The 21,185-nt window shown below is 39.9% G+C and overlaps 1 protein-coding gene across 4 annotated transcripts; it reads right to left on the reverse strand.

The window, feature by feature from the left end:
* Positions 1-835: 835 nt before the first annotated feature.
* PRMT9 (protein arginine methyltransferase 9) lies at positions 836-20,270 on the reverse strand. Of its 4 annotated transcripts, XM_053940409.1 has the most exons (15): positions 20,169-20,270; positions 19,996-20,059; positions 15,895-15,997; positions 15,172-15,384; positions 14,626-14,774; positions 13,548-13,784; positions 12,890-13,057; positions 11,711-11,813; positions 10,567-10,673; positions 8,434-8,626; positions 4,586-4,769; positions 2,746-3,457; positions 1,874-2,027; positions 1,344-1,466; positions 836-1,150 (listed from the first exon to the last, which is right to left on the reverse strand). In XM_053940409.1, exons 4-15 carry the CDS (start codon positions 15,355-15,357, stop codon positions 935-937), a joined length of 2,532 nt encoding a protein of 843 aa, XP_053796384.1. In that variant the 5' UTR covers positions 15,358-15,384; positions 15,895-15,997; positions 19,996-20,059; positions 20,169-20,270; the 3' UTR covers positions 836-934. The 4 variants fall into 4 exon arrangements, with proteins under 4 accessions (XP_053796384.1, XP_053796387.1, XP_053796386.1 ...); XM_053940412.1 differs by lacking the exon at positions 15,895-15,997; XM_053940411.1 differs by lacking the exons at positions 19,996-20,059; positions 20,169-20,270 and adding an exon at positions 16,281-16,541.
* Positions 20,271-21,185: the final 915 nt, after the last annotated feature.

Here is a 21,185-nt window from a genome sequence, read left to right on the forward strand (position 1 = left end):
GCCCAGAACTTACAGAAGAATAATTTTTGGATGGGTCTTTATACTGGCTGCTATTAAAGCAAGATCACAGAATTGCCACTTCTCCATTAAACGTACTGCACAGTAAAAAGAAGCTTAGCTACAGAAAAATCTTGGTAGCAGTCTTCCTCCTCTCTGCAGAGGTAGAATCAGTGGTGAGTTCAAAGCGTTTTTTAGTCTTCCACTTGTATACAAATTTAGTAGAAGGAACTAGTTACCTGCATTATACCAAGATGTAATGCTGTAGAAGATCAGCAGGAGCACTGCAGTGACTGATGTATTTTATACACCTTTCTACAGGTAAGTTGATTCCCATTCTATTCCCAGAAAAAAGTCTCTGGGGGATTCTAAAAAGTGTACCAGTTTTACCTTCCATTATACAGCCTGAGTTACCCAACAACACTCCTTTCCAGCTTTTTAGAATGCTCTGTGTGCAGCACTAAATTGTGGTACTGCAGCTGGAATGCTGTTCAGTCCTCCCACAAGAGTAACATCTCAATACACTGATGTAGGAGGCTCTGGCAACTGAGAGGTTGAATCACAGTTTGAGAAACAAGGGCTCTGTCCCAAACAGCCACAGCTGTTTATTGCTGTACAGGTACCTGGATGCTTTTTTCCCCTCACTACAGCTGACCTGGTAGCAGAGCTCTGTCCCACTGCTGCAGTCACTACACGAGCCAGCAACCAGGTTTGTGCTGCAGTGAAGACAATATCTCCTCCTGCTTGGAAGGATACCCTTACAGTGCAAACTTTAGTCCACCAGTTGAACCTAAGTATCTCTTATTACAGCAACAAAACAGCCTTTTTGATCAGTAAATAAAATTTAAACTTTAATACAAAATAACAGCAGTGTTATTCTGAACATTACATTTATACATAGGTAATTAAGCACAAATCACTTCACACAGGACATTCTTCACCTTTTAACTGTAATGCTGATATTACTTTTATGGTGTTGGACATCAAGTACAAGTTCATCTCCAACCTGAACTGGGATGGGCTCATCCAGAACAACTGCAGCTTGTTTCCAGTGTGAGGACTCATCAGATGTGTTCAAGCTATGGTCTTCATCTAGATGGATGTGATACCAGAAGGGAATGGCAGTGACCTGGCCAGACTTACAAATTTGTACCTAAAAATATTTAAAATAATGATCAGTTATACTACTTTGTTCTTTGAAAAGGAAGTAGTTCAAACCATTTCAATCCTTTTCAGAGACAGCTGCAGAAAAATAAATCATGTATTGAAATGTTTAGCACAGAAGAGCAATTAAGAAGCAGTGATGCAGAAGAGTAGTTAAATGCACTTTGGGCCTCAGAACTCACCTTCACTTCTCTGCTGGGGCTGTTCAGCAGAGGGTTCATGAGATCCAGCCTTAAAAGCTCTGCTGGCTTGCTCAAGGGTACACAGGCTAATGTGGAGAGATCCAAATACACACGAACAGGTACCTGAAAGTACAGACCAGAACTTCAGGTAGCCACAGTAATTACAAAGGGAAAAGGTAGTAAACTTAGTCATAACACTAAAGTTGCCCGGAATTACTGGAATGGCTGTAAGAGATAGACAAAATGCAAAATAGAGCCCTGTAATCCCTTCTGAAACACTGGAATACAGTTGCCTGGGAACAGTACCAACACAGTCATTCTTCTGTACAGTAACGGGGACAAAAGTTCCATGCCACTTCTAAAACAAACATCACCCATTTTAGTTTATCTCAAGGTCCCTGTGTGGTTACAAGAACGTCTCTTGATAATTTCAACAGTTTTTTTTTTATAGTTCACACCAAATCTAAACAGCTAAACAGCTGCAGCTTTGAAACCATGCCTAGAAGCCACCCACCTAGAAGCCACCCTACCTTGAACTGGTTGATGAAAGGGGCTATATTAAACCCCAGGGTTGGTTCTGTTCCTTGAACAGCGCTCTCCAGCAACAGAGACTCCGATTCTACAAGCATCCCATATACCAATACATACTGTGGGAAAATCTTCCCTCCACTGTGAAGTAAACACCTGTAAAATAATAGGGATTTCACCTGTAAAGCCAATCAATCAACAGTAATGAAAGAACAGTAAATACATTTAAGAAAGGCACATTCAGTCTTCCTCTGAAATCAAGTGCTCCTAAGCATAACATGCCATCACTAAACACAAAGGTTAACAGTAAGGTTTCCCTAGGCCCACAAAAGGGGATAAATCCATTTCACACTTCGTTACCCATTTCCATTATTATCCTTCTCCTCTGCCTTCCTTCCCACTCCTTCTGCTGTGAGGAACAGTAGTATTGCTGCTGCCTCCCTGGCTCTTCTGACACCACAGGTTTGTCTTTTAGCAGGACCAGTTTGTTCTGATAACCATTTGACGTGTACATGAATCTGGGCTTTTTTCAATTGGGCTAAAAGCTACCTTGGTTATTCTTTTTTATCCTGCAAACTTCTGACAGACCAAGGAATATGATCATCCATTCATATTCTTGCATAGAAAAAAGATAAAAGAATCCGAGATGGTGAAATCATGATGCTTTTTTAAAGACAATACATAGTATTCAATGGTCATGCCAGAAACACTAGGAGGTTCAATCCAAGGAAAAGTCCTTTTTCTACAGAAGAAACATAACAGTAGTTACATACTTTCTCTACAGTAGAAATATAACACAGTTAAAAGGAATATTCTTAATTTTTTTCAGGTAATTACAGATTGCTAGGAATATTTTTATCCTTTTATACTGTACCTGGATATTGCAGCCTTTTCCATCACTTCCTGCTGGATTAAACCTGATGTCTCTACAACATCCAAGATAATAATACTCCACAATTTGTCTGATTTGGGTCTCTGTAGCACCACACTTTCTTCTTCTAAGTGGCTGAGCCAAAACTCTAATGTTTCCTTAGGGAAATGGTTTGCTTCTGCAATGGCATGAAGTGCTGCCTGGTGCTGATCTTTCTCAACAGAACTGTAGGCTCTAACTGGTCCAAGCTTGCCAGCTATAATTGGCAGGATGGAGAAGCCTTCAGATACATCTAAAATGTACAAAGCATCAGGATCCACACCTAGAGAGCTCATGTTTTGATGCTCTTGGAGGTTTGTCCCACTGCCATGTCCATCAACATCCATGGAGTGCAAGTCCTTACTTGGATTTAATGACAGCAGCACTTTGCTCATGGCAGCTTTAAAGCATTCGTGGTAAGCTATGTCATTCAGCAGGGCTATTTCTGTGGATTCCAGCACACACACTGGAGCGCTGCCATCCTGTTTGGTGCTTGTCTGAAGTCCAGCCAGAGCATTACATAATTCAGCCTCATTGCCCAAACTCAGTGTGTCATCTCTGTCACTGAAATCCATCCCACACTCTGAAGGCAAAGAAGAAATCTTCTGGATCTTCAGGTAGCAGTCTTGGCAACAAACTTCCATCATCACAGTATCTCCAGTCTTCACAGAATAATCTTGGCAAAAGAGCATTAAAAAAAGTCACGTCAGTTACAGACACATCACTGAAGATCCTTAAGGTGCTTGAAACAAACCAACCCACCCACCCTATTATCTCATTTGTTCATATCTGTGCCACAATACGAGGACATCAAACCATTAGAGTGTGTGCAGGGTAGGGTGACTTAAGATAGAGCGAGGCCTCAGGGGAAAGTCTTCCAAAGAGCAGCTGAGGGCACTTGTTTTGTTCAGCCTGGAGAAGAGCAGGCTGAGGGAAGATCTCACCACAGTCCAGAACCTCCTCAAGGGTGCAGTGGAGGGGAAGGTGCTGATCTCTCTCAGAGACGGCACATGAGGAAATGGAATGAAGCTGCATCAGGGAAGTTCACATGGGACATTCAGAAAAGGTGCTTCACCCACAGGATTATCAGTCATTGGAACAGGTTCCCCAGGGTAGTAGTCACAGCACCAAGCCTGCCAGAGTGCAATGAGCACCTGGATAATGCTCTTAGACAGGTGATTTAATTTTAGGTAGTCCTGCAAGAAGCAGGAAGCTGGACTCTATGATCCTTATGGGTCCCTTCCAGCTTGAGATATTCTAAGATTCCAGGAAACAGGAAAATAGAAGGTGGGTGAATAGAGAGTAGACACTGTTAAAGATTACACTGCCAATGCCTATATGTGGAGAGTATTCAAGTTGAATCCCACATGGGGTAAGGGGTAGGTAGGAATGGTTAGTAGTTTTGGGTAGTTTTGGGTCTGTGGCAGTAGCAGCTAGCAATTCCTACCTCACCTTGCCCCCCTTCCTCTCCTAAGCTGTATGTTCACCAAGTGAGCCAATAAGTAGCCCCACTTTTTGGAGATGCTCCACAATGCATTAAATTCAATACAAAAAAAAAACCCAACTTACTGAAAAGTTTTCTCCTCAATCTCATCTGCTTAACAGCAAAGTCCCATGAACAAGCCCTGATGAAGAGACTGTGCTCTACAGACCAGAAACATGATCAGCTACTTGCTGTTGAACTTCCAATCCTATTTAGACTTCCTAATCTCTGAGGTAAGCTAACTTATCAAAATGAACAAAAAAAAAAACCCAAAATGAAACCAAGTGAATGTACCACAACAAACAAACCCACAGGACATACCGAGGAGGCCCTGCACAGGATACACAGCCTGCTCCCAGCAAGTTTCCTCACTGGGACTTGTAGATAGAGAATGCTCATCATCAAGCTGCAGTACAAACCACACCACAACAGCATCCAGTATTCCTCCTTCAGTGACTGGCAGGCTGAGCTTCCAGGGCTTTCTAGCTGCCAAGCCTTTCAGCTCCTGACCAAAGCAGAAAGAGAAAAAACAGTGGGGGAGTGTATTTCCATAAATAAAAATTTGGTTTCATTAAACTAAATAATCCAAAATTTCTGCACCAATGCATGAGGGCACCCAACAAACACTTGAAGTTACCAAGCCTCTACAATACCAATTATCATCATTAGTACTCATTAGCATAGGAACTGTCTTCCCACATGCAAGAGCCATTTCCCTCATGGACAGCCTGCATCCGTGAGAAGCAAACATGCCTACAGCTAAGAACACACACATTTAAACCCACTGAAAACTGCAAGAAAGACTTCAGACTGGCAGGGCTTGCCTTACAAGAATGAATAAAAACAGAGCCAGGCTTTTGGCTGAACTCAAGCCAATGCTCAGGCACATGTTTCACTAAAAGCTGTGTTCAATCAGCTCTAGAAATACTGTGTACTGTGAATTTGCTCAAACACAGGCTTGCAGAGTCATTATAAAAACAGGAAGTCAAACATCTTTGAGGGTGTTTTATCCTCTATCTGGGCTAGGTAGGCCTTGTGTAAAAGCTCAGGCCTGTACAATCTCACTGCTGGGAAGACCTTAAGATCTATCCTAAAGGGATCATTTATAAATTCCCCAATACTCCTACAAAGTTTTGAGTACGTAACAAGAACTAAGTCTTTTTCCATGTACAATTTATTTTTCTCAGGAATTGCCTTCTGCTACCAACATTCACAAGCACAAAAGGACCAGCACTAATGTTTTAGTTACAGCATAAACCAATTAACATAAGGTCAAGCACAAAGGACCAAAGGTTCTCTCAGTCACAGCCATTCTGCTTAGTAATAGCCCTTCCAAAACATTTATCAACTTCTTGACCTGCTTATGTCAACACTTGTTCTCTTTACATTTCAATCTTAAAATACACATGGCAAAAGAAAAGTTCATGTCCTGCTCTGAGGACAGGACTAGCTGTCACATGCTGGGTTTCTTATTCTTCCCTCTTCATTTTGTGCTCTCCAAGAGCTTGTCTATCCCTCTTCTCACAACTGGCATGGCTGAACAATGGGCAAATTAAAATTACTGAATGATAACAACGTTCATAGTAAGATCACACTGCTCTTCAATAGAAGTGCTTTGCTGCCAGTCATCCTTTTGGTACCTCCACAGCTAGTGAAGGGAAGAGTAGTCATTGAAGCTTTGCTGGCATCAAGCCCATTGAAATAAGACAGCAAGAGCACAAGCATGCATCTGGTTCTTGGTTTCTTGGAAGCTGGAGACGTATAGAAGCGTATTTGATATTAGAAGTATTCTTCCTGATTATTCCTCAACAGCAGCAGGCCCAAGATTCTCATTAAGTGAGTTCTAGTAACTGCAGTGTTACATTGCCATCACTTACAAACCCATTTCATTTCAGCTTATTTCGGCTTTCCCTGCTCTCTGCCATGCTGCTTAACCCATATTTATTTCTCACATTTACCACTTTATAAACCTTCTTCTATTTTTTATGCCAATTGCAGATTTAAACAGCCGTAGCATATCAGGATGGCAATTTATCAAGTAGTCTTGTTAAGAGAAAGCAAAGGAAATAAAGCAATGGCACAGGAATAGGCAGTGAAACCCCAAAATTATTCAATGCCACACGTCCTCTGAATGAGAAAGACCTACAAACAGAAGGAAAATCTACAGCAAGAACGCAGTTATCAAGTTTCCTATGTCTTGATCCACAATTTCTCACATATTCCACACCACAACTTCTCATGAAGGATTAGGAAGAGCCAAAATCTGTAACTGTTGGCAAAAGCAGAGTTCCTTTAGGGCCTGAAAGTGAGACTGAGCTTTAATTACTGGCTGCAGAGGTAAACACTTCCCCTGCCAGTGGCACTGATCTGCTGCCAGCAAACATGCACACAGGTAGCAAGTGTAATTACAGCCACACCTCATTCCCCTGCCTGGGAGGGACTGAGCTGCTGCTGCTGCTAATAACAGCAGTAATAAAGTAATCACCATAAAGCAGCTGCTTTTTTGAAATTATTATTATTTGTGAATTTTGACTTATTATTTCTCTGATCTATACCGATGTCTTTGAAATCTCCTACAACTCAGTTTGAAAAACACTTGTACTGTATTTTAAGCCTTCTTCTCAGTTCTGCCAGTTTAGGTCTGGACAGTTAGCACAAGCAGAATAAATGCAACATCCCTCTAGTTCTTTGAAATAGGAGTTTAGAAAATAGGTCTTACAAAATTACCTTACTAGTGCTAAGTGATTTCTTACCTGAATTTCTGTTCTTAATTGGTAATTCTGCTACTGTTTTTAAGTTTAGGAGGATTTTTTCCTATTACAATAGGAACAAAGACAATTTTTTTCTCATTTTTAGCTGCATTGATTGAACATCCAGGTATGGCCATGACACAACACATTAAAAAAAAAACCCAAAACAAAAATCCATGCTGGAAGTAATCTACCAGTGTTTGGAACTGCCACATTTGCCCAGTGAAAAAGTAACAACAAACAGTAACCAAGGATTCCCAATCACATTAGTGACTCATAACAGAGGCCTTTCTTCCTTTTTACTTAAGCTATCTTAACATTTCATGACAGGAGCACTCCATTAGTCTGACCAAAACTTCAAAGGAACACTTCTGAAACATGATTTAAAGAATAACACTGTTCTTTACTCTTTAAAACTATCTTTACATGTTTGCTAGCAGGCAGATGCTTAAGAACAGACATCTCTCAGATGAGAGCAATAGTTTCTTATTGACACTGGAAGCAGAAGCAACATTAGGTAGGTCACAGAGATTGCTCCCAACAGTATACTGAAGAGCCTTGTCTTATTTCATTTTTCATCTCAGGATGTCAGACAAGCCAACTAGGAAAAGCTATTGATTCAGAAACTGTAACTCCTGGCCAAGCAGCAGCCAAGAATCATTTCGTTTATATAACAGAATCTATTTTAAGCTCTGACTCAATGCCAGCTCCTCACCACAGGTCAATGAGCAAGAAGCACACCAGAGATCAGATGTATCATCTTTTTAGCAAGCTCAGCTGCAGGGGCTGAGCTCCTTGCCTTCCAGTTCAGGCCTACACATACAAATGTATTTTGTGCTAAATACACACAATTATGCTACTAGATTTTAGAATGCCCCGTTACAGAAATACCCTAAGATACAAAGGAGCTGAAGTGTGGAATCAAATGGTTGAATAGAAAAAATTCTTCATCTCCTCTTTTACATTTACCCACTAACATTTACATTTTTATGCTAGATGGAAAAATACAGCCTTTCTCCTGTCTTCAAGAGCTTTATGAGGACTGACTTTAGAGAAATAAACTAAGTCAGCTCCACAACTGCATAAATCATTTAGGATGGATCTCTTGCATCCTTCCTTCCCCTCCCCTGTACTAAGGCTGGTAGCTGTTTGATCTTACACTGAGGCAGTTTTTAAAGTTCCCTAAGCTATGCCCAATAACCAAAAAAACTCCACCTTCAAAAAAATTACAGACTGTCATCTGAGGAACCACATCACCACACAACCAGACAAGCATCAAAACCAGCAGAGCATTTCAGAGCAGCCCTACCAACTTTGCACTTGTGAACTGTTCTGAAGTTGAACCCAGAACCAAATGATATATGGGACTTTTACTACCGTAAAAAGATTACTTAAGAAGGGTGTAAGAAAAATCGTTACCTGCAGATCGTTGAAATCTACTGTCATGACTTGACAGGGTTCTGTGAGGGCTCTGTAACCCCCAGGAATACGACTGAGCTTCTCGGTGGTGTAGGGCTCCACAGTTTCCTCTGAGCCAGCAGCAGTGTATGTGGGACTGAAGAACTGCACTGAATTTGACAAGCACACACCAGCAACTTCTTGCATTCCCACTCTGGGAGTAAAGGCAAACAGGGGAGAAATTAAATTCCAAGTAATTTGACCAAAAACCTAAAGGAAATTCTCTCCAGGCTGACTAATTATTTTTAAATGTAGAGAGTGTTAGAATAGAGAAGTTAAAAAACACTAAAACAATTCTGTGGGGTTTTTGTCATGTTCAGAGCAGCTCTAAAGCGCAGAATATGCACCTCACTTTCAAGAATCAGAACTGAATGCTGTCACGAGAAATGAAGGAAAAGCTCAATACATATTAAGAATTTCACTATATCCTAGGAAAAAAACCCCAATAACAATCAGAGCACAAGCAATGAAGTGTAACTTAAAATTGCTGAAAGAATGGGGCAGAATACAAAGTAGAAGATCAGATCAGACACAAAGAGATGGCTATGATATGCAAGATTATCAACAATTGGACTGAAAGGGGATTTTCTCTCTCAGCAAGATGAATCAGTGTTTGATGATAAATTAAACACACTTTTAAATGTACTTCAGGAAAAAAAAATCATGTGTTCATTCAATTCTAGGCTCTATGTCTACTTCTAACCACTTAAAAAAATTAAAGCATGAGGAAAAGCTCAAAGAAAAGTTGTATTAATTGTTCAAGGCAGAAACTGTGCTAGATTATATAAAAATCATGAGAAAAGAGATACTTCCACACTGCTATTTTATTAGGCCTCCTGCTCAGAAAAAAACATCCAAACCCCAAAGCTTTCCTGTAGATTGTGAAAACACTTGAGTTAATATGAAGGCATGAACATCAGAGTAATTCAAAGAGATCTGTGTAGTTTCAATCTGAGAACATCAAGTGTTTTGCATAAAAAACTTTACTTGTTAAAATAATCTTAAATATTCTTACTGGAGCAAAAAGGGATCTCAAACTATAAAGGCAAGAAATCTAAAAGTGACTTTTTTTTTTCCTACAGCATATAATTAATTTGTGACAATCACCTCAGTCCTGCTAATCACCTGACCTTAAGCTATTAAAATGGAACATCAATTCAACAATCCAAAGTTCACAGCAAATTAACTTTCACTCTATTTAAATTTTGTAAGGAACAGTCGATGCCCAGTTTCAAGGCCAAACCTCTTCTAACTGATGAATAATTAACTTATAAAAGAAACATATAAAAGAAAATAATCTGTGACCATCTACCATGGGAACTTCTTTCTCCTTCTGGCCACTGTCCAGGTCTACTGTATTAGAGAAATCACTGATGCAGCCTGGCTGTTTCTCATCCAGTGCACTGGAGCTCCTCTAGAAGTCAGTATTTTCTCTAATCTACAACAATATTGATCCTAAACAAAATACCCCAAGTCCAAACCTCTCAGACAGAGACTGTCTCCATACAATGATAATGTTCTAAAAGATTAGAATAAATATGAAAGTAATTGATACACAGTCAGAACTGGTCCCAGCAAAGAAACTCTACTGTATGCCAGTTCAGAATTAGGCAAAAGACATTCAGACAGATAAAGACAGCTGGGGTTATCACCACTTAGGCTTTACAGGGGTTAGATCCAGGGCTAGATCCAGAAATGAGGTATGGAGCAGATTATAAAGAGGGTAAAATGAGGATAAAGGCCAAGCGTTAATCTAAGAATCTCCAATTCAGAAATTGAGAAGTAATTTTACTAGGAAGGAATTAAATTTCTTTAGCATGTGTTAGAAGCAGGTATTTCAGCATAACTGTATGATTAATGGGTCCAGAAAAGCTGAACTTCAAAGGGGTAGGCTGGTGGGGCAAAAAAAAAAAAAAAAAGACAGCTTGGAAAAGGGGTGGGGATGGTGAGAGCATAAATCTTTTCTGTTAAACAGATAATCAGCCATTCAAAAAATAAAGAGGAAATTAAATGAGAAATGGCCAATAAAAACAACCAGTCTCTCTTCCCAAATAAAAAAATGTGGGTTCAAGCTGTACTAGAATTTAAACACACCTGTGATGTCTACGTATCTCTTTGCATTCCACTGCCATCCCAAATATTGTAGCACTTGCAGGAATAACTCTGCCATAGTCTCCAGCATTAATGTCTTGGTTTTTAGGCTGTGAAAACATGAACAACAACATGCAATGAGACAGTGGCCTATTTCTACCATTACTGAAAGGCTTAAATTACATATTAGTGAGCCATTCAAGTAACAGTCAAAACATTGCTAAATTCTTAGTGACTGGTAAAATCACTAGTCTTCGGCATTGTGCTGCCCATTAAAGGAGTTTTTTAAATACAGTGTCTCAATATAACCAGGCATCAGCTTTATTCTTCAGTCTACTACTTCCTCTGTGTAACTCTAACGAAATGCAGATTGAAAACCACTGTTAGACTATACTTCAACATTCGAGGACTTTTCCGTTATGCATCATTCCTGTACTTAACACTAGAGGTCATCAGTTTCAACTCAGTACAACACAAAAGGTTTCAGACAGCTAAAACTTTTTTTTAAATGAGTTGGAATCAAGATAAGGACAAAATAAAAAGAAGTCCTTCTATTAGGAAGAATATTACCTTAACAGAGATTAGGCTATGTAAGACTCCCTGACATATTACTTTGCTTAATGTACTAGCAAAACCACAAAATATAAACCAAAATCTGAGACCCAGTAGAATTGCTCAGTCTTCCAAAAAAGTTCAAATCAGCAAAAATAAATTAATTTACCAAATTATAATTGAGTGTTCCCAAATGTTACAATGAAAAATAACTACTGTAATTCAGCATTTTCTGCTTAGACTGATTGTATACTTAAAATCTACACAAACCCTTTTGCTGTTACCTACAAAGATGGGGGACAAAAAAGATTTAAAATAAATGAATGAACAGTGATTAAGAGTGAACCATCTGTGATGAAGAAAGGTTACATCAGGGAAACATGCTTTGCAAGTACATGCTTATTCAGAACACAGAGCTCACAGAAGTACAATGTAAGTTCTGCCTCACTGCCACTCACCAAAATCAAATTCATGGAGCAAGCCCAGATCACTCATTTTTAGCATACCAAAAGGAATGAAATATTTACAAGACAACTGTTTCTCATTCCCATATGTCTGGAATGTGTGCACATGCACAGGTACCCACATCACCTACCTTTGGTTGTAAAAGCAGATGTTCCCAAGCATGTATCAAGCTCTCCACAATTCCTTCTCCAAATAAGCCAGCATCGACTGTTTCTGTGACAACCAGGGAAACTCTAGACAAGAAAAATATGATATATAACAAACACTCCTGTCAACAATCAATCATTCCTTTAAAGAAAAATCCCCACCATACCAATATGAGCTCAGAGCAAAACTTTTACTAGGAGTTTCAGTACATGTGGACTATTTAATTCTTCAAAAAAATTATGTGTTTTGAATTGTTGTCAGAAGTTATTGAAGATGCAGATAAAAGAGAGCAAATATTGAGCAAGAATTTACTGTAAAGCTTCTTGCTCAGCATTTATAAATAAGTTGTGTGGGAAGAATCTAGACAAAACAGGAAGATGTTTCAGCCTGGGCACACAGCCAATGATACTGCAGAATATATATTTTGTGCAATAGTATGTACTCATGCATGTGTATAAAAAGGAATTAAAACCCCCAAAACTATAATCAAAGCACAAAAAAATTCCTAACAGACTAACAACCCTAAATCTTAAATCCTCTGGAATTAAATGAAAAAAACATATGCTGTAATAAGAGGAGACATTTCCAGAACAGCAGTAATTTATTTATTAATAGCTGACATCTAGTAACTCATTATATACATTAAAGGGATACATATATTACAGTAGCTTAGCTGACACAATAAGACAAGGCTTGATTGGCCTAAACCAGGAGCTTCATCATTTCCGATCATGAGCCTGTACCATCACCATAAATTTATTAAATGTTAGTAACTCGATCCTATTCAAGGATCAGAGGCTGCAGAAGTGAGCCACAAGATCTCAGAAGTATAAAAGTGTGTTAAAATTACTTTTATGACATAGCAATCTAATTTTTTTTTCCTGTTGCTGCAGTATCATTACATATGCCCCGAAGCTTGCACCATCACAGAATTAAACTCCTTAATTTACGAAACTGTTGATCTACCAAAAGAAATTAGGATGACCTGAAGATGATGTTGTCATTTCTGCTCTTGAAACACATAAAAGATACAGAGAACTTTCACACATTATGAGCAATATCACAGAAGTGTTACTTCCTGTTTAGGTCACAAGACATTTCCTATTTTCTTGAAATTATGAGCAAACTCAAAATACCATCAGAAGAGAAAGCAACAACATACCTTTCAGGCATGTGCTTTGGAATTTCTATATCAAGTGACTTCAAATGCAGAAGTTTGATCTCTCTTTCCATTTTATTTGCTGCCACCACATCACGGGCAAGTTCATACATGGTTTTGGATAATTCGCAGGCATAGACAAAAGATGCTCCCGCCTTTTTTGCAAACATACTGAAAAATAAGAATCAGGGGTTTTCCCCTCCTCCACATCTGCTTCATATTTCAAGGCTAAAAACCATCCTTAGATTAACTGGTATCTCTTGTGTTAACACTGATATTGCACATATTGATATCCTCTTGATACGATATCAGCAAAAAAAACCACCACAGTTAGCATAAGGACACTCCCTCAGCTATGCTGAATCCACTCTTTACAGTCAATATTTAAAGACAGGACAAATAACATTACAACTTCAAAACCCATGTGAGTAATTCAATTTCAGCAGCACTTACTGGCACAAAAAGCATCTGCAACAAATAACCAAAAAAGGTTCAAAAAATACTACTCCAGACTCACTGGCTTCTGAAAGCTTTGCTTGCTTTTTTAAGTTCTGTCTCCATAAAAGGATCAAAGCAGTTATTTTTTCCACCCTCAGCCAAATTTTGTCAGGCAACCAATACTTTTCCATTAAATTCCTGTGAAACGTGCATTGTGGCATACCTCAAAATTCCTGTTCCTGTTCCGATATCCAGGACAGATTTGCTCCCTGAGCGCACAGCGTTCTCAATGGCCCTGAGGTAGGTGAGGTTCCTCTTGGCATCGTTGAGCATGATGAAGTGCCAGCGCTCCACCAGCCAGTTTGCAACGCGGTAAAAATTCTCCTTGGCGTCGGCAAAGTCGGGGTTGAGCTTCACTGCTTTATGAAAATAGCCAGCTGCTTCATCTCTGAAGCCCATTCTAAGAGCAAAAGTGACAGAGGGAAAGTATGCATGCAGCTGTGAACATCTGAGGGTCTGTAAAGAAGTCTTATGTCAGCTAAAAGACAACAGAAATAGTCAGAAAAATCATCTTTAGAAAGAGTGCCATTACTTTATGAAAAAGAATGATTTATAGCAATACATCAAGCCACTGTAAAATGCCAAGCCAGCTCAGAAACACCATTGTGTGCGCCAACCTTTATACACTACTACATCTTTTGACAAAGTAAAACAGGTTTTATTTACAAAAATTCACTGCAACAACATGACAGCAGCAGCTCTGCAATCCAGTCTCTCAGATACTCCGGAGAATGCTATAAAACTGTGGATACTCTATTTAACTGGAACATCCTGCAAAACCACCGAATTTTAAGTTGCCAGCTTTTGCATTAAGTGCCAGTTTTGAAAAAAGAAATTAAAAGAAACCAAAAAGAAATAAAATTGTGACTCTGAATCAAGTTTTAATGATACCTACAGCATAATCTCAAATCAGACAGCACTGAAAAAAGCCCTAAATCTATAAAATATTTGTATACATTTTAATACAGTGCTCACAGAGGTGTTCCTTTAAAACAAAGAAATTACAGAAAGGAAACCTAACTAAAAGCACCTGGATTATGATCTATGATTTCACTCTTAAAATTCCAGCCTTAGAAGACATGAGCAACAACAAAACATGGTGGCTTTTTTTCCCCCCACTTCTGCTGTGATTAACAACATTTATTTTAGCACTGGCTACTCTTTTTAAGCTATTTAAGACAAACATGTGCTTGTATTCACAACATGACCCTTACAAAAACTGAGTATACATCACTGCAAACCTGAAGAGATGTTCTCCCATACTGTTACAGATCACTTCATCATTGGGATACAGTTCAAGCGCTTGCTCATAGCAGTTAAACAGATCTTGAATCCGTGCCAGAGAATCCAGTTCTTCTGCCCATTTAAAGAGAGTAAACTGAAATGTTTCCTAGAAAATAAAGCACAGAGCACCTCAGTGAGTTGTCAGAAGTAGGGAACTGAACCCTGAAAACATTTGGAGGGGTCCTGGCATACACCTGGACACCCACACACGAGGATCAGCACTGAGAGCCTGTGTGTATATATTAATGCATGCTCCAATTATAACAATGTCCTGTTTTTCATTAAATGCCATTGACATACAGTGACTAAAAGAAGATTCTATGAACTCCCTTCATACAGAGCTTACTAAAGAAGTCATTTGCCATCCCAATTATTCCTGATTTTCCAATTCTGTCTTCAATAAAAGCAAAAATCAGTTACATGTAACAAATCACAAGACATGTCACAAAGACCTCAAGAGAATTAGAATAAATAAAATTCCAAGTAATTCAAAGAGCACTTACTTTGACAGTAGTTTTTAACTCGGGAGCTAGATTTAGTACCAGGAGATAGTGAGCATATGCAGTTCCAAAATCCTGGTTCTCCAGGCAATGCTGAGCACTCTGCAAAGATCTGGAAACCAATTCCCGTCTGCTGGCTTCTCGGCCACCCCTGTGGTTAGAATGAAGTTTGGCATTGGAGTTGGGCATTCTGAAGGATGCAAATACTCACTTATTCTAAAAAAAATAAAAAAGGGAAAAAAATAAAAACGTCACACATACTGTAGGTCAAAACACTTGTACAAAAAGTTGATAGATCAAAAAACATTTCAGTTTTCACTGGCATTTAGTAAAGATGTCTCTCCTCCCACCAAGTCCTAAAGATTTAGAAACATCTTTACACTACTGGTAATTCCATTCAAAAGTTAAGTGTGTACATCTAAGCTAAACCAGGTGTCCTGGGAACAGATTACATTTCTGGCTTTGTAAAATTTATTTTCATGACATTTTAGCATGTCTCTGACCAAACAGCTTTGTACACTGTAAGTTCATGCACTCAATAAATTTCACAGTCAGCTACAAAATCTGCAGGTTAAATTTCTTCTCCTTGAGCAACAGCATCTTCATAAAGCAAAATCTCACAGAAAGAGCTAGAGTTCACAGTTTATTTTAGACAAGGTACCACGGCTATCTTTTCCCTTCAGAAAAAAGAGCGACCAGAACCAATCTGCACATTTTTATACTTGCCTGTGTTACCTCTGTAACTTTTAAAGGTACTCAGGCGAGAACGGCTATGGTACGTAGAGACGGGTCCCAAAGCTGAAGAACACGAAAGTTTCGCGGAGAGAGACTGCAAGGAACACAACACCATCACGACTAGACTTTTTATTTTCTGTTTTCTTAAACAAATAAAATAAATAGCAAAACGCAGACCGAAGCTTGGCCACGCAAACGCGAGCCCCGGGACGTGCAGAGCCGGGGAGGCCCCGCCGCTGGCATCGGGGCCGGGGCAGGGCGGCCGAGGGGCCGCAGCGCTCCAGGCGCTGCCCCACGAGGCGCTGCCGCAGGAGGGGCTGCCCCGGCAGGCTGCTGGGGGGAGGTGGGGGCTTCCCCTGCTCCGGGACATCACCTACTCCAGGGCCATCCGTCACGGGCTCCAGGGCCACCTGTCAGCGGCGGTGTGCGGAGCGACGCTCGCAGGCCGCGGCCATAGCGCTGCCGGGCCGGAGCCATGGCGCAGGCGCCGGGCGGGAGTCAGTGCTGTGGGATAAAGGTGATTCCATTAGCCACGTCCTCTGGCTGCCCGCGTCCAGCCCTCTGGGAGCTGGCAATGCAGCTCGTGCTAACGCAGGGCTGTGGGAGGGATCCGCAGCCATGCCCAGTGCGGTCCCTCGGCGGTCCGTGCTGTTCGGGGCTGCTCGGCCAGCACGAAAAAGCCACCACCTTAAATCCTGCCCAGCGCTGTGTAGGCACTGCCTCCCTCCCCTGCCCTGTAGTCACGGTGCTCCTGACTCTTAGTTTTAATTCCGCTCCTGGTTAAGTCCCGGGAACTTCAGATGAGAACAACACAAGTCATAAACAAGCTTTTCTTGAACCTCTGATTGGCAGCTGTGCTCGGCAGCAGCAGATCGCGAGGAGCAAAATCCAGAGCTTTGCTCTACATCTGAAGTTCCATATCCTGCTCCCTCCCATACTTGTGCCACCACCTACCTTCCCTGTGGAGCTGTCTGCTCCAGGGAACAGCCCCATTCAGAGCCCTGCAGCGCAGCTCTAAAAAGGCAGAGTTCATTCGGTCATGTCCTACTTCTGGGACAGGAACAGGCCGTGGCATTGTTTACTAATTATGAAGCGTTTGGGAGCTGCTCATCTTTACTTTCCCGTTTTAAAGCATGAATGCAGCTCTTCCATGCTTTTACAGCTGTGGATATTGTGTGTGCTGTTGAACACACCCTTTTTAGAAGCAAATGAGCATTGTGTAAAAATGCCAGGCCAGCATTTTGAACGAGATGAAAACAGCACATACGGAGCTGTGCTGGAGCACGGGTCTAAATGGAACACGGTAGCAGCTAAACTGTTGAGTTGTGCTTGCAAAAATATAACTGGTAAAGCACTTGGACTGAATGAGAATCTCCAAGTATCAGTACCAAAAAGATCAAATCCTTCATATGAGGATTGAGCTCCAAAGGAGGATATAATACCTTATTAAATCAACTTTTTGGTTGGTATCAACAAGCCTTCATTCAGTTTTGAAAGAAAAAAAAAAAGCTGTGAACTTTAAATTAGTTACAGATAGGGAAAACCTTCTTGGAGCATGGCTTAATGATGCTTTCCAGCTACACAATGACAATATGAGGCAAAGGAAATGTTAGCACCTGTGGGACATCAGGAGTGAGAAGGAGAAAAAAACCACAATGCAATTATCATCTGTGGTCAGTGAGGTGTAACAAGAGCTGGACTGTACCAAATACTGTAATGGGCAATTATCTCGTGGTTCTCCAAACTAATTCAGCTGTATTTTTTGTCAGAGCAAATAAATGCTAGTGGGTAGCATAAATTCTTTATAGTGCCCATTTTTAAGCATAAATGAAAAAGTACTGTGTGCTAATTTGACCCATTTGTGAAGATTACTAAAATATGGCAGTGTAAAATCCTTGGAATTCACAAGAGTCCATTCATTTCAAAGGCTGGGAAGGATGCTTGTTAATTTCATACTCACAACTTTTTGATGGAACACTTCAGGAAGAAATGGCCCCAGGATACAATGCTTTGTAACACTGACAAAACATACAGCTGCTTTCTAAAATAATTTGTTGGGTAAAGCTTGTACTGTAAAGGAGTGCCAGAAAGGAATGCCCATCAGAGATATACATGATTTCCATAATAATCATCAAAGTGGCTAGCAGTAGAATAAATAATGTTGGTCTGCATCGTGGGTGGTTGCAGACCAGTCTGTTTACATATATGAACTGCTGATGGACAAGAGGAGAGGGAGCATGCAGCCTCGAGGTATCTCACTTATTCATCTGACCCCTAAGGTCTTGCAAGTCAACCGTGATGACATAGTCATAAGCAAGATGGGAGTTAGAAGGAAACTCTTTAAATCCTCTATTAAACCCATGACAGGCCTAACAGAGGTAGAAGTGCTTAGACAAGACAAAAAATTGTAATTCCTTGAAAGGCTGCTGTTGCTAATGATGTTTTGAACAACACAGCTGTGTGTTGGAAATGGTGGGAGCTGATATCAATGTTCTGTAACGAAACAGCAGTAAAACTGCAAGTTAAATTCACTAATTTAACTGTTAAATTCACAAATTCACCCATCTTTCCTTAACATGCAGCCCGGAGATACAATGAGCCACGCATCAGAATATCATCTTTCATAAAAATCAGAATGGTGATCTGAAAAGAACATGAGGAAGGTAAGATGGAAAACATATGATATGCTGGCATATGCCTATTGTATAAAATGACTTGAAGAGGGTATTTCCTGAAACCATGCTTGCAGTGAATGGCAAAGGAAAATACCAAAGCAAAGAAAAATACACAGTTTATGGACAGGATATTGCTACAGCTTCACATAGTCAATCTGTGTCATAGTCTCTTAAAACAGGCTACAAGAAGGCTGTAAAATTTGATGACCTTGAGTAAGGAGTGGCAGAAAAGCAGAGATTTTTCTGATACAAAGCCACTTCAAGCCATAATTAATGGTAAAAGGACAAATCCTTTTAATGCTCATTATATAGGTAACTGTTGTGCATAAATTAATAGGTTATTTTTATTTCTCCTCAGTGTTCCATCTTTTGTTTTAAATCACAATTCTGCTGTTTCAGATGAGACAATATTTTGAACTGGTGGGTCAAATTTAGGAAGACATATATTTAATAACTGGTCGTAGGAATCCACTATGTTGTCTTGATTAACTGCATAAAGAGTGTAGAATTTCAATTTACTAATGAGTTTACTTTCTTGTTTTATTATATAAAAAGAAGTTGACTGCCTTTATTCTGGGAAAAAAAAGTGTTATTTTAATGTATTTCTGTTGGACTGACAACTCTTTTTAGCTGCAACTAGAAAGGAATACATTTTTACTTTACATGATTGAGGCAGGTAGACCAATTTCCCCTTATGGGCCTGTCATGGTAGGACAAATCTAAATTTCAGACCTGCTGCATTTTTTTTTTTTGCCAGCTAAAAAAAACAGGATTAAGACAAATATTCAATAAAAAAAATTATTTGAGTGTAGGCAGCTCCACACAAAGCATGGGACCCCACTATGTTACAACACGTCAATGGAATTATAATACGGAAATTAAAATAACTAAAAACAACCATGAAAAATATTATTCTAATGCTGAAGACAACTACAGAACAAAGCAAACAAACTATCCATGGAATGCTGCTCTGGTAATCTAAACCGAGATAACAATTGTTTGTTATTTGTTTAAGGTGGTTTTCTTTTTCTTTTAAAATTTTTTTAAACTGATTTTTGAGTAGCATAGAAACGTCTCAGCTAAGTAATTTTAGAAAATAAGTATCAGCAGATAATGTGATCTAGCAGGTGGAACACTTGGCTGAAAAACTGAATGTTCAGGATTAGCTCACAATAGCCCCTCCTGGTCTGCTGTGATTTCAGGCAAATCATCTGCACGTTTAGGTAGCATCTCATTTGGAGGGGCCACATTCATTTTCAGACTACTTTCAGAAACTACACTTACCCATGAGCTTTCATGTCAAGCCCCTTCTCCCTGCCCCTGTCTTTACATAATTGTGTTTTCTTACCATTCTTATCTACATGAACAATGAGGACATTATCTTTCCCTTTGATCATGAAATTCTGTGTTTACTCACTTGAGCTCGGTGATTGCTGCCAGAGGAGTAACACACATCCTCAGTCTGGTTTCAGAAGCAGGCTCTGAAGTGGACAGGTATTAAAAAACTCAGATGTTTGCAAAATTGAATACTACCCCATATAAAGCTTTATGAATAGGAGTAATTAAAAATGAGATTTGTAAAGTGCCCACCTATTTCCATACTTGACTTCTCCAGGTCAGTGCATGGGGTCATACACAAAAAGCTTGATAGTTAACACCACCAGTTATCTTCATCTCAGACATGCAGTTTAGACTTTACTGTGGACCCAACAATAATACATTTAATTAATACCAAAGATCATTGCTTCAAATGGAGAGGGAACCCAATCTGCCAAAATACAGAAAAAAACTAGATTGAATTGACTCCCACATGACTAAAATATATATACCCCTACCAAACATCTGAGAAAGTTCCACAAAAGCACTCTGAATTGCACTACTGTCAAACCATTAAAACCATGAATTATAGATAAATTATAAACACAAATATAACTATAAGCCTTTTCTGTCTTCTTCATGAATTTCCTAACATTCTTAACTGAAACAATTCAGCATTGAGTGGTCTTCTCAAGGTCTTGCTGTTGCCACAGTTCTTGTTCACAAGACTGTAGTAGTTTATTGAATGAAGACATAAAGTATCTACTTTATGTGTCTACTTTACTGCGTATTTCACATGCAGACCCAAGTGGGACAGGGTGAGCAATACCAGTCTTCTCATCTGGTAGACAACCTACCACCACAGCCAATTTTGGATCAAGCAGCCCATGTGTTGCTCTGTGCATCCTCCCTCTGGGAGCCTGCTCAGCGCCTTTCCTAAAGCTCACAGAGGTTTCCATGAGGTGCAGGGGGCCCAGTGGATGGTACAATCATAGAACCATAGGATATGCTGAGTGGGAAGGGACCCATCAGAATCATTGAGTCCAGCTCTGGCCCAACGCAGAACATCTCAAGAATCCCACCATATGCCCGAGAGCACTGTCCAAATGCTTCTTGAGCTCTGTCAGGCTTGAGGCTATGACCACTTCCCTAGGATGCCTGTTCAAGTACCCAACCATCCTCTGGGTGAAAAACCTTTTCCTGATACACAACGCAAACCACCTATGACTCAGCTTCATGCTGTTTTCTTAAGTCCTGTCATTGGGTACCACAGAGATCAGTGCCTGCCCC

The sequence above is a fragment of the Vidua chalybeata genome, chromosome 4 (assembly GCF_026979565.1).
Source record: "Vidua chalybeata isolate OUT-0048 chromosome 4, bVidCha1 merged haplotype, whole genome shotgun sequence".
NCBI classification, from domain to species: Eukaryota; Metazoa; Chordata; class Aves; order Passeriformes; family Viduidae; genus Vidua; species Vidua chalybeata.

Excerpts from the sequence above, each read along its gene's own strand:
- PRMT9 (XM_053940412.1), bottom strand. The coding sequence starts at position 15,357 with ATGCCCAACTCCAATGCCAAACTTCATTCTAACCACAGGGGTGGCCGA. Across the intron at positions 8,627-10,566 it reads GAGATACGTAGACATCACAG|AGTGGGAATGCAAGAAGTTG; the intron begins GTGTGTTTAAAT and ends CTTTACTCCCAG. Across the intron at positions 2,028-2,745 it reads GAAAAGGCTGCAATATCCAG|GTGTTTACTTCACAGTGGAG; the intron begins GTACAGTATAAA and ends ATTATTTTACAG.